At 48.0% G+C, this 16814-nt stretch overlaps 1 protein-coding gene across 1 annotated transcript; it reads left to right on the top strand.

Moving 5' to 3' along the window:
* Positions 1–10867: 10867 nt before the first annotated feature.
* LOC139239086 (myb-related transcription factor, partner of profilin-like) lies at positions 10868–15194 on the top strand. Its single transcript, XM_070867604.1, has 3 exons — positions 10868–11387; positions 11910–12072; positions 12210–15194. The coding sequence occupies exons 1-3, from the start codon at positions 11148–11150 to the stop codon at positions 12938–12940; spliced, it is 1134 nt and encodes a 377-aa protein (XP_070723705.1). The 5' UTR covers positions 10868–11147; the 3' UTR covers positions 12941–15194.
* Positions 15195–16814: the final 1620 nt, after the last annotated feature.

The raw sequence follows: 16814 nt of genomic DNA, 5'->3' as shown, positions 1-16814 counted from the left end.
CACATGTACTCCCTCCCACAGCTGAAGTCCTTTACCAGAGCACAAGTGCATGACCTCATCCCTCCACCCCCACCGCCCAAATAGATGTGCAGATTAACAGGTTTATTGGGTATGAAGTGAACAGTGACAGTATGAAGTGAATAGTGACTTCTGGATTTCATCCACACCAACGATGTCCCTTATCACACACGCACCGAGCTTGCACGCACCAGGGGTTTGGCAAAAACGTGATCCATCTTCCAAGTTCCCTCCGATCTTTCCCCCACAAGCTCTCTCTCTCCCCATAGGCTCTCCCCTTCCCCCCTACCCCAAGCTCTCTCTACCCAGGCTCTCTCTCTCTCTCTCTCTCCGCGCCCTCGCTCTCTCTCTCTCTCCACATGAAACACTTTATGGTGCCGCTTGAATCTTCACTCAAATGAACTGCTCCTGGCCGGCCCACTTATCTCTTGGCCCGCTGCCCACATTCTTCACTCAAACTGCTCTGAGGCTCGGGGCTGCAACGTGATGTTTGAGGCCGGTTTCGGATTGGGCATCGGAGAGGGGGACGCATGCACAGAAAAGGGTTAGTGTAAATTGCCTTGGGGGGGGGGGGGGTGGTAGGGGCGGAGTCATGACTATTTGTCCTAACTCTTGACGCATGCGCAAAAGTGAGTTAGGACAAATAGTCACTCTTCCCAATTACACTACTTCTAGACCCATCTTTTGTGTCTTTACTTGTCCCGTTACCATCTCCCATTACTTTGAACAATTATCCCTTTTGTCATTTAATTACTCCTGCCGTCCACCCCATCACAGACCTTCCCTTTTGTTCTTTCCTCCCCTCCCCCCTTTCCCTAACCCTGCACTTGCTTAAAATTTGTTACATCTCTAACGTTTTATAGTTCTGAAGGTCATCGACCTGAAATGTTAACTGTTTCTCTCACTCCACAGATGCTGCCTGACCTGTTGAGTACTTTCTGTTTATATTTTATATTGGTAGCCTCTCGTTTTGCTCTTCCCCACAAGTGAAAACACCCTCTCTGCGTCTGCTCAAAGCCTTCATCATTTTAAAGACCTCTATTAGGTCACCCCTCAGCCTTCTCTTTTCAAGAGAAAAAGAGACCCAGCCTGTTTATCCTTTCCTGATATGTATTAACCTCGCATTTCTGATATTTTTATAATATGATGTCCAGAATTGTACGCAGGACTCCATGTGAGGTCTAACCAAGATGCAATACAAGTTTAGAATAACTTGTCTACTTTTCAAATCTATCCCACTAGAATTAACCGAGTGCTGGGTTTATTTACCATAAAGGTCTTCTGTGAGACATTCTGTGCCTCAGAACACACAAGACTTGCATTTCTTTCAACCAGTACGAGTTTATTTTATTCAACAGCCTTGTCCTTAACAGCCCCACTTTCTCGGGTATAAATCATTAAATAAAAGGTAGTGCTCATTCTAAATCAGATAACACAATTTGATCACCAGGCAGTCGAACCGCAGAATAAAATAGTGTTAAGTCATGTTAGCAGCTGGTAAAGGGAGACAAAGCAGAGATTCACAGGGCTGTGCAGAGAGCAGGGGAGTGGGACTGCTTGGATAGCTGAACCAGCACAGGCATGATGGGCCGAATGGCTGCCTTCTGTGCTGTAAAAGTCTATGATTTAGCTACCCTTCCCAAAACAACCGGCATTAGAATCAGAGTCTATTGACACCACTGTGTCAGCCAATGAGTTGGAGGTGGAGCAGGACTGATGGCAGGATTCACAGCAGTCTATTGCAATACAGTCTCTACAAGTACAGCTAATAGACCTCATGACCAAACTACTACATCATCATCATAGGCAGTCCCTCGGAATCTTTGCTTCCACTGTTAGCATGAGTTCTTAGGTGATTGAACAGTCCAATACGAGAACCACAGTCTGTCACAGGTGGGACAGACAGTGTATGAGGGAAAGGGTGGGCGGAGAGTCTGGCTTGCCGCACACTCCTTCCGCTGCCTGCGCTTGATTTCTGCATGCTCTCGGCGACGAGACTCGAGATGCTCAGCGCCCCCCCCGGATGCTCTTCCTCCACTTAGGGCGGTCTTTGGCCAGGGACTCCCAGATGTCAGTGGGGATGTCGCACTTTATCAAGGAGGCTTTGAGGGTGTCCTTGTAACGTTTCCGCTGCCCACCTTTGGCTCGTTTGCCGTGGACGAGTTCCGAGTGGCGCGCTTGCTTTGGGAGTTTTGTGTCTGGCATGCAAACTATGTGGCCTGTCCAGCAGAGCTGATCGAATGTGGTCAGTGCTTCAATGCTGGGGCTGTTGGCCTGATCGAGGACGTCTGTCCTCCCAGGGGATTTGTAGGATCCCCAAAACGCACCAAACTACAACAAAGTCTCCCGATAAACAACAGTGGAGGATAGTTAAATACAAATTATGTGCGTAAAATCAGTCCCAGTCCAGGTGTGATTGACGGGCATTGCCCAATCATCTCCATTCTGGCTGGGAATAGCGGTGTCACTATATGTAGCCTTAGACAATGCCTTGAACATAATACAATGTCATGAGACACTTCACAAAGGACAGTGGCAGCAGGGTAGGAGCAATTCCACGAGTGGGTGTGTGCGCGATGTACATTATTAATTTTTCTAAGGCGAGCTCTGGCGAGACCCCTCACCAATGTTTCATTTCTAACACTTTATTTGGTTTTCCCAATTTACAGCTGGAAATCGAGCCGATCGGAAAAGTGGGCTAACATCCGTTACACGGCCCCCTACTGAATCGCACATTCCTGAGGCATGGGGAAAACAGGGAATGGGTTTCCTTGAAATACACACTTCATTTAAATATTAATTGGGGGAGGGGCATCCCATGTACCACCTCCAGACATTCGTAATGTTTCCTGCGACAGTTGGAGCTGGTGCTCTCCACTCTCTCTCCTGCGACAGTTGGAACTGGTGCTCTCCACTCTCCCGTCCTGTGACAGTTGGAACTGGTGCTCTCCACTCTCCCTTTGGTGTAGGAGGGAGGGCTTTAGTTTCCTGAACAATTGGGACCGCTTCTGGGGAAGGTGGGACCTTTACAAGTCGGACAGGTTACACCTCAACAGAGACGGGACCAATGTTATCGCGGGTGGTTTTGATAGTACGGTTGGGAGGGCTTTAAACTAGCTTGGCAGGGGGATGGGAACCCAGGAGAGGGCTCTGAGCTAGTTAGAGTGGGTGAGAGCTCAGATGAACAGAACCCCAAGAAAGAATGCAAAAGGCAGGAGGCGACAGAGTAGAGTAACACTGGGGTAAGTGTAAACCACAAGGTGATAGGAAGGGACAATATGTATGACTATAAAGGGGCTGCAGGAGGGGTCAAAACTAAAAATCATGGTTTAAAAACTAGTATTAAAACACTCTACCTAAACGCATGCAACATTCGAAATAAAGTAAATGAGTTGACGGCACAAATCATTACAAATGAGTATGATTTGGTGGCCATTACAGAAACATGGTTGCAGGGTGGGAATTAAACATACAGGGGTATCTAACAATTCGGAAAGATAAACAAGAAGGGAAAGGAGGTGGGGTAGCTCTGTTAATAAAGGATGATATCAGGGCAGTTGTGAGAGATGATATTGGCTCTAATGAACAAAATGTTGAATCACTGTGGGTGGAGATTAGAGATAGTAAGGGGAAAAAGTCACTGGTGGGCGTAGTTTATAGGCCCCCAAATAATAACTTCACGGTGGGGTGGACAATAATCAAGGGAATAATGGAGGCATATGAAAAAGGAACGGCAGTAATCATGGGGGATTTTAATCTGCATATCGATTGGTCAAATCAAATCGCGCAGGGTAGCCTTGAGGAGGAATTCATAGAATGCATACGGGATTGTTTCTTAGAACAGTATGTTACAGAACCTACAAGGGAGCAAGCTATCTTAGATCTGGTCCTGTGTAATGAGACAGGAATAATAAACGATTTCCTCGTAAAAGATCCTCTCGGAATGAGTGATCACGGAATGGTTGAATTTGTAATACAGATTGAGGGTGAGGAAGTAGTGTCTCAAACGAGTGTACTCTGCTTAAACAAAGGTAGCTACAGTGGGATGAGGGCAGAGTTGGCTAAAGTAGACTGGGAACACAGACTAAACGGTGGCACAATTGAGGAACAGTGGAGGACTTTTAAGGAGCTCTTTCATAGTGCTCAACAAAAAGATATTCCAGTGAAAAAGAAGGGCGGTAAGAGAAGGGATAACCAGCCGTGGATAACCAAGGAAATAAAGGAGAATATCAAATTAAAAACCAATGCGTATAAGGTGGCCAAGGTTAGTGGGAAACTAGAAGATTGGGAAAATTTTAAACGACAGCAAAGAATGACTAAGAAAGCAATAAAGAAATGGAAGATAGATTACGAATGTAAGCTTGCGCAAAACATAAAAACAGATAGTAAAAGCTTTTACAGATATATAAAACGGAAATGAGTGACTAAAGTAAATGTTGGTCCCTTAGAAGATGAGAAAGGTGATTTAATAATGGGAAATGTGGAAATGGCTGAGACCTTAAACAATTATTTTGCTTCGGTCTTCACAGTGGAAGACACAAAAACCATGCCAAAAATTACTGGTCACGAGAATGTGGGAAGGGAGGACCCTGAGACAATCACTATCACTAGGGGGGGTAGTGCTGGACAGGCTAATGGGACTCAAGGTAGACAAGTCCCCTGGTCCTGATGAAATGCATCCTGGGGTATTAAAAGAGATGGCGGAAGTTATAGCAGATGCATTCGTTATAATCTACCAAAATTCTCTGGACTCTGGGGAGGTACCAGCGGATTGGAAAGCAGCTAATGTAACGACTCTGTTTAAAAAAGGGGCAGACAAAAGGCAGGTAACTATAGGCCGGTTAGTTTAACATCTGTAGTGGGGAAAATGCTTGAAGCTATCATTAAAGAAGAAATAGCGGGACATCTAGATAGGAATAGTGCAATCAAGCAGACGCAACATGGATTCATGAAGGGGAAATCATGTTTAACTAATTTACTGTAATTCTTTGAAGATATAACGAGCATGGTGGATAGAGGTGTACCGATGGATGTGGTGTATTTAGATTTCCAAAAGGCATTCGATAAGGTGCCACACAAAAGGTTACTGCAGAAGATAAAAGTACGCAGAGTCAGAGGAAATGTATTAGCATGGATCGAGAATTGGCTGGCTAACAAAAAGCAGAGAGTCGGGATAAATGGGTCCTTTTCGGGTTGCAAATCGGTGGTTAGTGGTGTGCCACAGGGATCGGTGCTGGGACCACAACTGTTTACAATATACATAGATGACCTGGAAGAGTGTAGTGTAACAAAATTTGCAGATGACACAAAGATTAGTGGGAAAGCAGGTTGTGTAGAGGACACAGAGAGGCTGCAAAGAGATTTAGATAGGTTAAGCGAATGGGCTAAGGTTTGGCAAATGGAATACAATGTCGGAAAATGTGAGGTCATCCACCTTGGGGAAAAAAAACAGTAAAAGGTAATATTATTTGAATGGGGAGAAATTACAACATGCTGCAGTGCAGAGGGACCTGGGGGTCGTTGTGCATGAAACTCTTTTGAGTTTACCTGCAAAAACATAAACATTAAAACCATGCCACCCGACCTGGGTGACACAGCAGACATTTTCAAGGCCCCTTTTTTTTTTTCTATTTTTTTTTGTGTTTTTTTTGGGGCGCTAAAATCAAATTTTTCCAGTGCCCCTTATAAAAGGGGAGGGGGACACTAAAAGCACCGGCAATGAAAACAAATTAAACTTTAAAACGTAAAATCAAATTAAAATTTGGTTGCCGGGCGTGATGATGCACTCCAGTCCCTCCGGTGCCCACCTCTCGCGGAAGGCCGCGAGCGTACCGGTGGACACCGCGTGCTCCATCTCCAAGGACACCCTGGACCGGATGTAAGAGCGGAAGAGAGGCAGGCAGTCAGGTTGAACGACCCCCCTCGACCGCCCGCTGCCTGGACCGGCTGATGGCACCCTTGGCCATGCCCAGGAGCAGTCCTACGAGGAGGCCCTCGGACCTACCCGCTCCCCTCCGCACAGGGTGCCCAAAGATCAGGAGAGTGGGACTGAAGTGCAGCCAGAATTTCAGGAGCAGCCCCTTCAAATAATGGAACAGGGGCTGCAACCTTGTGCACTCAATAAAAACATGGAACACGGACTCCTCCAGACCGCAGAAATTGCAGGCGGCCTGGGAGTCCGTGAACCGGCTTAAAAATTTGTTGCACGGCACTGCTCCGTGCACCACCCTCCAGGCCAAGTCCCCGATGAATAGTGGGAGGACCCCTGCGTAGAGTGCCCTCCATCGGGGACCCCCGCCTCCTCCGGACGGCAAGATGGTACGCCATGGCGCGTCCGGACGGCCGGCGAGGATGGCAAAGTTGAGGGTGTGCAGGAGCAGCCCGTACAGGAAACCCCTCCGCGCGGAACTGAAAGGCACGGAGGGGATTTCCCCGAGGCGGCTCAAGTTGTGAGGCGCCGGCTCGTTGTGCATGAATCCCCAAAAAAGTTAGTTTGCAGGTGCAGCAGGTAATCAGGAAGGCAAATGGAATGTTGGCCTTCATTGCAAGAGGGATGGAGTACAAAAGCAGGGAGGTCCTGCTGCAACTGTACAGGGTATTGGTGAGGCCGCACCTGGAGTACTGCGTGCAGTTTTGGTCACCTTGCTTAAGGAAGGATATACTAGCTTTGGAAGGGGTACAGAGACGATTCACTAGGCTGATTCCAGAGATGAGGGGGTTACCTTATGATGATAGATTGAGTAGACTGGGTCTTTACTCGTTGGAGTTCAGAAGGATGAGAGGTGATCTTATAGAAACATTGAAAATAATGAAGGGGATAGACAGGATAGAGGCAGAGAGGTTGTTTTCACTGGTCGGGGACACTAGAACTAGGGGGCACAGCCTCAAAATACGGGGGAGCCAATTTAAAACCGAGTTGAGAAGGAATTTCTTTTTTAACCAGAGGGTTGTGAATCTGTGGAATTCTCTGCCCAAGGAAGCAGTTGAGGCTAGCTCATTGAATATATTCAAATCACAGATAAATAAATTTTTAACCAATAAGGTAATTAAGGGTTATGGGGAGCTGAGTCCACGGCCAGATCAGCCATGATCTTGTTGGGTGGCTGAGCAGGCTCGAGGGGCTAGATGACCTACTCCTGTTCCTAATTCTTATGTTCTTATTAATGTTGGGGAAGTCCAGAACCAGGGGTCACAATCTAAGGATAAGGGGTAAGACATTTAGGACCGAGATGAGGAGAAACTTCTTCACCCAGAGAGTGGTGAACCTGTGGAATTCTCTACCACAGAAAGTTGTTGAGGCCAATTCACTAAATATATTCAAAAAGGAGTTAGATGTAGTCCTTACTACTAGGGGGATCAAGGGGTATGGCGAGAAAGCAGGAATGGGGTACTGAAGTTGCATGTTCAGCCATGAACTCATTGAATGGCGGTGCAGGCTCGAATGGCCTACTCCTGCACCTATTTTCTATGTTTCCCTTGTGAGCCACCTAGGCAGCAGTAAGTATAATGGAGTTTGCATCCCAGCTGCACGTTAGAGTGTTGCGATCTATTTAGGATATTTTGAAAGTTAAATGCAATTAATGTTATGAGTGGTCCCGTCAGCTCTTTAGACTTTAACCCACTGCTGAACAGAGCTCTGATCGTGAATACATCATGTAGTTCAGATTTCTCCACATTGCATTCGACAGATATTGGCCTGAAATTGTGATGTAACTGGTCCCCAATACATATTTCCTGTAATACCTAGCCATGACCTAATTGAATGACAGAACACACCCAAGGGGCTGAATGGCCACTCCTGTTCCTATGTTCCTCAGTTTGGCTCAGTTGGTAACACTCATCTCTGAATTAGAGGCTGTAGATGCTTAGGGAGTGCTGCAGTCAGAGATGCCGTCTTTCAGGAGATTAAAACCCATTTTCTGCTTTAGTTGGACATGTAAGACCCTATGTCACAATTTGAAGAGAGGCAGGGGAGCTCCTCCGGGTGTCCCTCATTGAACACGAAACAGATCAGGCGAATTAGTGACTTTGGTACAGGTTGAGCATCCGAAATCCAGAGTTACGAAATCCGGACTGATCCGTGGCGGGGTCGTCTGGAATCCGAAAAATGGTCCGGAATCCAGACATTTTTTTAAAAACCGAATTAGCCGCTGAAAAAGTAAAAAATAAAAACTTTAAATTACCTTTTTTGCAGGTCTTCAACGCAGGTTTTTCCTGACCGCCAACTCCTGACCCGGAACCCCAGACCCTGACACACGGCTGAACCTGGAACTGTCAACCCCCACTGCCCTCCACACTCTCCAGGCCCCCTGCCCGCAAACTCTTCTGGCCCTGCTGGACCCCCCATTCCTTTCCTCACCCCCCTCCTCCCGCCCACTGCTCCTTACCTTGGCCCGCTGCTCCTTATCTCAGCCCGGGCGTTTCCAGTTTCGGGACGTCAGAAAGACGTTCCAAAATCCAGAAATATCCAAATTCTGTAATGGCCTCGGTCCCAAGGTTTCCGGATTTCTGACGCTCCACCTGTACTTTCCTGTCCGCAGATTGTCTGCCACATTCACCTACATAATACATATCAAAAAGTAACTGATTGGATCACAGCTTTTCAAGACATCCAAAGGATGTGATAATAAGCTATGAAGGCAAGCTCTTTCTTACTTTCGCAGTACACACCAACATTTCAAACTTGTGTATGAAGCCATTCCACTGTCATGAGCTCATGAGAGTGCATGGGACAGGCAATGAGTGCTGCAGATTGGGGAAAGGGAAATCATAGAATAGTACAGCACAGAAGGAGGCCATTCAGTCCATCGAGTCTGTGCCAGCTCTTTCGAAGAGCAATCTAGTTAGTTCCACTCTCCTGCTCTTTCCCCATAGCCCTGCAATTTTTTCTCCTTCCACGTACTTATCTTATTCCCCAGAAGTTGCACAAAACTGGATTTAACCCAAACAAGCAGCCAAAGAGGCTGATGGGAGTTAGTACCAAATTATTTGAGGTACTGACCGCAGCCATCTGATGGTTTTAGTTTTGCTGAATGGTAGGGTTTGTTACTCCATAGAAATGAATCAAGGCGGAGAAAGCAACTGACAGACAAGACAGGTCTGTGGGGGGAAAGGGGGTTGAAGAGATGGTTCCTTTCTGAGAAAAGGCTGTAGTTGCCTTCTCTGTGATACCTGGCTTTTGAGAGATTTTGGAGTGTAGTCACTGATATAATATAGGAAATGCGGCAGCAGATTTGCACACGGCAAGTTCCCACAAACAACAATGTGTTAATGACCAGATAATCTGTTTTTGTTATGTTGATTGAAGGATAAATATTTGCCAGAACACCAGGAATAACTCCTCTGTTCTTCAAGGATGTGTTTATTTGTACTAACTGAATTGCAGCCGTTTCTCTGACTGGTTCTCCATTATCACATGACCTATTGCTGATTTGTCCCCTTGGAGGATAAGCCACACCCTGAAGTTTCTCTGGAATGTGTAAATGGAACTGCCCAGCCTAACACTGCACATTGAGACATGATCCATTCCATTTAAACTTCAGCAGTCAGAAAGGACACATCCCTCCCCCAGCCGAATTCCCTTACACAAGCGCAATATCTTACCCTCCCGCCATAGATGGGACAGTGTGTGTGGATTATTAACAGGTTTATTGGGTATGAAATATCAGTGTCGATGTCTGGATTTCATCCACTCCAATGATTTTGGGTGTAGGTGTAAAGGGAGTTGGAAGAAAGTAATTTGCCTTCCCCGAGTTCCCTCTATCTCTCCTCCATCCGCAACAGGCTCCTCCCTTTCCCCCTCCCCCCAATCATGCTCTCTTTCTTCCTCCCCACCCCCAGCCAAACAGTCTCTTTCCCACCCCCACCAACCCAAACCAGGCTCGCTCTCTCTCCACCCTGGTCACCCGCTGGCTCTCTCTGCCTGCCGCTCTCCTCCCGGTTCGAGACTCGGCAGCTCAGCAGGGAGCTTGGGGCTCGGCTACCGGAGGCTCAGCAGGCAATGTGGTGTTGGGGGCCGGTTTTGACGCATGCGCAGAAAAGGGTCAGTGTAACTTGCGCTGGGGGGGGGGGAAGCTCAGAGACTATTTGTATAACTCGCTTATGTGCAGAAGCGCAAGTTAGGACAAATAGTCTCTGCAGTTTTATAAAAAGTGCCATGGATCTTTTACATCCACGGTTTGCAGAGCAGATGGGGCCTCGGTTTAACGTCTCATCCGAAAGGCAGCACCTCCGACAGTGTAGCGCTCCCTCAGCACTGTGTCAGCCTAGATTTTTGTGCTCAAGTACTCCATTGGCTGTAAAGCGCTTTGGAACATCCAGTGGTCGTGAAAGGCGCTATATAAATACAAGTCTTTTTCCAAGTCTCTGGAGTGGAACCCACAACCTTGTGACTCAGATGAGTGCCGCCCGATGAGCCACTGGCTGAATGGCCTGTTTGTGTGCCGCATACCCTCTGTAATCCCAGCCGCTCACCTCCCCATTCTCACTCGCTGTGAACGGACAGCATCAACCGGGCCGCGGCTGTCAGAGGGCGGCGAGAGCCGGGTCAGCGCGGCCCAGGGTCCCCGCTGCTGCAGCCAGGCCCCGGTCGCTATAGTTACGGCGACCGGCGGACTTACCCCGGCGACACTCAGCCTCCATTTGCAGGGCTCCGTGACGCCGCAGACTGGCTGGGCGCCGAGCGGACACCGCCTTCCCGCCGATGTTCGACGTCAGTTCGTAAGGGGCGGGATCGGGGTTGTGGCGTCATCACGCACAAACTGATGTCACTGCGCAAACTCTGTCTGGACTCAATGCGCCCTGTGATGTCATGACGCAAGATGTCAATCAGACGGTTCGAATACCCCGCCCATCCCGGCGCCTGCGCAGTGCCCTCTTTTACGGCGCGAGGTACCTTGGATAAGGCCTCAAACCGGCGCAGGCAGCGTCCGCCGCTATTCCGTTGCGCCTGTTTCAGTGCTGCACCCAGCATGAATTTTTGGCGCTTGTTCACACAACTGCAGCACTGATCTCTAAAGGGAAGAGAGGAAAGGGTGGGGAGGTGTCCAAAATCGGGTGCAATCAAGCAGCCCCAATAAAGTTAGGCCTTGGCTCTCCTTAAAGGCGAGGAGGCGCTTTTGTTGCCAGGCATGGAGAGACACCGGCGGTCAAGGGCGAAGCGGTTTTCGGATACGGCCCTGAAGGCCTTGGTCCACGGGGTCCGACAACGACGAGATGTCCTATTCCCGCAAGGGGGCAAGAAGCCTTCAAGACTCAAATACAGGCGGGTCTGGAAGGAGATAGCGAAAGCCGTTACCGCGGCGAGTCTGGTTCCCAGGACGCCCATCCAGTGCCGGAAGAAGCTTAATGACCTCACCCGGCTCGTCAAGGTGAGTGAAGGCTTCAGCAAATGTCATATAATGATTACAGCACAGAAGGAGGCCACTCGGCTCGTCGAGCCCGTGCCGGCTCTCTGCAAGAGCACTCTAGCTAGTCCCACTCTCCCCGCCCTTTCCCCGTATCCCTGCAACTTTTTTTCATTCAGGTACTTGCCCAATTCCCTTTGAAAGCCACGATTGAGTCTGCCTCCATTACCCTCTCAGGCAGTGCATTACAAATCCTAACTACCATCTGCTTTAAAAAAGTTTTTCCCTCAAGTCACCTTTGGTTCTTCTGCCAATCCCACCATCTGCACCCCTAGCCTCACGCACTGCTCAATGCCTCACTCACCGACCCACAATCTCTAGCTGTCACCACCCACATCTCACAGTCATGGCTTCACTTCACCGCTTCTGCAACACTCACAGCCACATCTCATACTTTGCACACACTGTCAGCTATTCAACTATGGCAGGCGCATCACCCAAACGCATTGCCCTACACTCACTGACACACTTCCTTTTCTCTTGCAGGGAAAGGTGGCTGATAACCGCGGCGAGCAGCAGCAGGCGGGAGGCGACCATGCCAGGGTTGACCTAACAGACCTGGAGGAATCAATGTTCCAAATTATCGAAGGGGCAGGGACAGAGTCCATGGAGAACGGAGAACTGGAAAGCAGCGCTGATGATGACGATGGTATGCTTATACCTAATCCTTCTTCTCACATCCCACTTCACCCTCATCCCGTAATCACTTCTCACTTACAAGCTGCTGATGGTGTGTGCATGGATATTTTGCTACCCCCCCCCCCACCCCTGCCTTTCTGCTTTCAGATACCCAAGAACCGGTAGCAACTGGACCTGAACACAAGGAAGACACTTATGGCGGAAGAGAAGCACAAGAAGAAGAAGAAGACGACAAAACAGAACTGCGTCTGACACTCGTTGACGCAAGCTCAGAAAGTGGCACTGCGCAGTCTTTAGAGGGTAGTACAGAGGCGGGATCTGCACATGGTGAGTCACCGGGCATGAGTGGGCTGCAGCCAGGACAAGGGGAAAGGGTCGCCCATGTGCCAGATCCCCGGAGGGCGAGTTTGCACACGAGGTCTGCACCGCAGGACTCAAATGATGAACTCGATGGGGCGGCCTTCAGAAGAAAGGTGATGGGCATGCACACAGAAATGCTTGGTGCAGTGGCAAGCCTGCCAAAGAGCCTCTTGTCAGTGTCAAGGAGCATGGAGGAGTCCGGATCCAACATTGCACGCTGTTTTGCGCAGAGCTTGGAGCCCATGATTTCTGGGATGGAAATGATGGGCAGTTCCATGAGAGATCTTGTGGACCCAAACATGATGGTGGATGTGATGGGAAATCTTGCTGCTTCCATTGCAGCACAGGCAGAAGCAACCCAACATCTCACTGCTGCAGTGGAAGCTCAGACTGCTGCCATCATCGCTGGGTTTACAAGTGTCGAAAGGGGCTTGCAGGGTGTCGCAGCAGGCCAGCAATCTGTACTCCAACAGATTGCAGAGTTCTCAGAGGGATGTAGGGCTGGAAGAGGTTGCTGAGGCCTTAGAGGGATTTAAATTTGAAGTGTTGTCCTGTGTGCGTGCGTGTGTGAGTGTGTGTGAGTGTATGTATCCGAATAAGTTGGTCATTGTCTGGCACTTGAGTGACGTGACTGTTACCTGCCACTTAGCAGCCCAAGCCTGAATGTTGTCCAGGGCTTGCTATATGCGGGCATGGACTGTTTCATTATCTGAGGGGTTCCGAATGGAACTACACACTGTACAGTCCTCACTTCTGACCTTATAATGGAGGGAAGGTCATTGATGAAGCAACTGAAGATGGTGGGGTCTAGGACCTTACCCTGACGAGCTCCTGCTGCAATGTCCTGGGGCTGAGATAACTGGCCTCCAACAACCACAACCATGTTCCTTTGTGCAAGGCATGATTCCCATTGACTTTAATTTTATTAGGGCTCCTTGATGCCACACTCGGTCAAATGCTGCCTTGAGTCACTCTCACCTCACCTTTAGAATTCAGCTCTTTTGTCCATGTTTGGACCAAAGTGGTCCTGGCGGAACTCAAATTGTGCAATGGTGACCAGGCTATTGATGAGTACTTGCCGCTTAATAACACTGTCGGTGACAGTTTCCTTTGCTGATGATTGAGAGTAGGCTGATGGGGCGATTATTGCAGGGTTGGATTTGTCCTTTTTATGGACAGGACATACCTGGGCAATTTTCCACTTTGTTGGGTAGATGCCAGTGGTATAGCTGTACTGGAACAGTTTGGGTAGAGGCGCAGCTAGTTCTGGAGCACAAGTCTTCAGCATGGCAGCCGGGATTTTGTTGAGGCCCTTAGCCTTCGTTGTATCTAGTGCGCTTAGCCGTTTCTTGATATCACGTGACGTGAATCAAATTGGCTGAAGACTGGCTTCGGTGATGGTGGAGACCTCAGGAGGAGGCCGAGATGGATCATCCACTCGGCACTTCTGGCTGAAGATGGTTGCAAACGCTTCATTCAGCCTTTTGCACTCGCATGCTGGGCTCCGCTTTCATTGAGGATGGGGATGTTCATGGAGCCTGCTCTTCCCGTTAGTTGTTTAATTGTCCATCACCATTCCCGACTGGATGTGGCAGGACTGCAGAGCTTTGATCTGATCCGTTGTGGAATCACTTAGCTCTGTCTATGTCATGCTGCTTCTGCTGCTTAGCATAAATGTGTGTTGTAGCTTCCCCAGGTTGGCACCTCATTTTTAGGTACGCCTGGTGCTGCTCCTGGCATGCTCTTCAAATTCCTCATTGAACCAGTGTTGGTCTCATGACATGATGGTAATGGTAGAGTGAGGGATATGCTGGGCCATGGGAGTTACAGATTGTGTCGGCATACAATTCTTCTGCTGATGATGACCCAACGCAGGAAATAATGACACGGCCTTTTTCAAATCAAGTTGTCGGCTGCTTGGCCAGGAATCCGATTCTTGGCAATGATGCACTTACTGAGAAAGTGAGAGCTGCAGCTTTTAATGAATTTGGGAAACTGATCAGATTTGGGACTGTGGAAATGAACCCTGCACATATTGAGCACATCACGTCCACCTTGATCAGCTTGCTGCTGCATCTCAACGATGAGAGCAATGAAGTCATCAAAAACTGCAAATCCGTGCTGAATTCCTACGGTCCAGTAATGGAGTCAGAAATCATGTCCAAGATGTTTCAAGAGCTTTCCTTGGAGGAGACCACCCTGGATTTTGAGAACTATTTAAGCAACATTGACAAAGACTTCCCCAACCAGATTAACTTGTCCATAAGGAGCTGTGTCAACCTCTTCAGGAATGTGCTACCCGAGGTCAGAGGAAACGCAGTGTCATTCCTCGATTTTCTCGTGTACAATGCACCACCGGATTATTACAGATCAAAGTCTGCAGGTCAGATTTGTGACGCGATTATTGCCTTGCTGTCAGATCATGTGCAGGAACCAAAGCAGCCAAGGCGATGTGCTCCCGCCACATGCATTAGGGACCATCAGAACTAAAACTTTGTAAGGGAATTGTTTGTATTGTGTTTGGAAAAGTGTCTGAAGTCGAAGAATTCGTAGATCAAAAATGGCCAAAAGGCGGAAAACATCACGATGGAAACAACCTCAACTGTTCTACAGACAACACGAATGTCCCAAATACAGTTGTCGGATTTTTACCCTATTTTGTACACTAATTGTCTGTTTGAAAAATTTCCACTGTAATTATCATGAGCATCAAGTTCCAACCTTACTTCTGAAAGTTAATTTTTGAATAAAGAAAAGATTTTATTGGAAGAACTGTCTGCCTTTATTTTACAAATATGATTTATTTATTAAGGAAACCCTTTTAAGTTTCCTTCCTTGCTTTGTGTTTTTCCCTTTAGAGCCGTGCACACAACCCATCCCATTTCCCAACCTGCTCCCTGGTCTCAGGCAGTGCCATTCTACAGTGCTGTCTTACCCTCCCATTTTACTCCCTTTGTGGATGGATCTATCTCCTGCCAGATCCCTTCCCTCCCACAACAGCCCAGTGGAGATTGATGATTCCAGCTTTATCTAGATTTTCAAAGGGCCTTCATTCAGGTACCATATAATAGACTAATGAATGTCAGAGCATGCGAAGTCAGGGGACAAGTAGCAGAATAGATAACTAGCCGGCTTCAAGATAGAATGCAGAGTTGGGGTAAAGAGTAGCTATTCAGAGTGACAGAAGGGGTGGGGAATGGTGTTCCACAAGGCTCTGTGCTGGAACCACTGTTCCCAATTTACATTAGCGATTTAGACTTTGGAATCAAAAGCACAATTTCTAAATTTGCAGATGACAACAACAATTTATATAGCACCTTTAAAGTAGTGAAAATGTCCCAAGGTGCTTCACAGGAGCATTATATGACAAAAACTTTGATACCAAGACGTCTAAGTAGAAATTACATAAGTGATCAAAGGCTTGGTCAAAGAGGTGGGTTTTAAGGAATGTCTTGAAAGAGGAAAGAGAGGTGGAGAGGTTTAAGAAGGGAATTCCAGAGCTTGGGCAGAGGAGTGATGGATGAATGAGACTTGGTGCGAGTTATGACACGGGCAGTCGAGTTTTGAATCACCTCTAGTTTACGTAGAGTAGAATGTGGGATGTCAGCCAGGCATGGATGAGGGCTTCAGCAGCGGATGAGCTGAGGCAAAGGGTGGAGATGGGCGATATGTTACAGAGGTGGGAATAGACGGTCTTAGTATGCTGTGGATATGTGGTTGGAAGCTCATTTTAAGGTCAGAGATGATACCAAGGTTGCGAACAGTCTGGTTCAGCCTCGGACAGAAGTTGGGGAGAGAGATGGAATCAGTGGCTAGGGAATGGAGTTTTTGGCGGGGACCGAAAACAATAGGGGGTGATCTTATAGAAACATTTAAAATAATGAAAGGGATAGACAAGATAGAGGCAGAGAGGTTGTTTCCACTGGTCAGGAAGACTAGAACTAGGGGGCACAGCCTCAAAATACGGGGGAGCCAATTTAAAACCGAGGTGAGAAGGAATTTCTTCTCCCAGAGGGTTGTGAATCTGTGGAATTCTCTATCCAAGGAAGCAGTTGAGGCTAGCTCATTGAATGTATTCAAATCACAGATAGATAGATTTTTAACCAATAAGGGAATTAAGGGTTACGGGGAGCGGGCGGGTAAGTGGAGCTGAGTTCACGGCCAGATCAGCCATGATCTTGTTGAATGGTGGAGCAGGCTCGAGGGGCTAGATGGCCTACTTCTGTTCCTAATTCTTATGTTCTTATGTTATCAGCGTACATGTGGAAACTGATGCTGTGTTTTTGGATGATGTTGCCAAGGGGCAACATATAGATGAGAAATAGGGGGCCAAGGATAGATCCTTGGGGGACACCAGAGGTAACGATGCGGTGGCGTGAAGATTCTCTGGCT

This window comes from Pristiophorus japonicus, chromosome 26 (genome assembly GCF_044704955.1).
Source record: "Pristiophorus japonicus isolate sPriJap1 chromosome 26, sPriJap1.hap1, whole genome shotgun sequence".
In the NCBI taxonomy this organism is placed as follows: domain Eukaryota; kingdom Metazoa; phylum Chordata; class Chondrichthyes; family Pristiophoridae; genus Pristiophorus; species Pristiophorus japonicus.
Note: the sequence above shows the minus strand (reverse complement) of the source record. Positions and strands in the feature narration are given on the sequence as shown.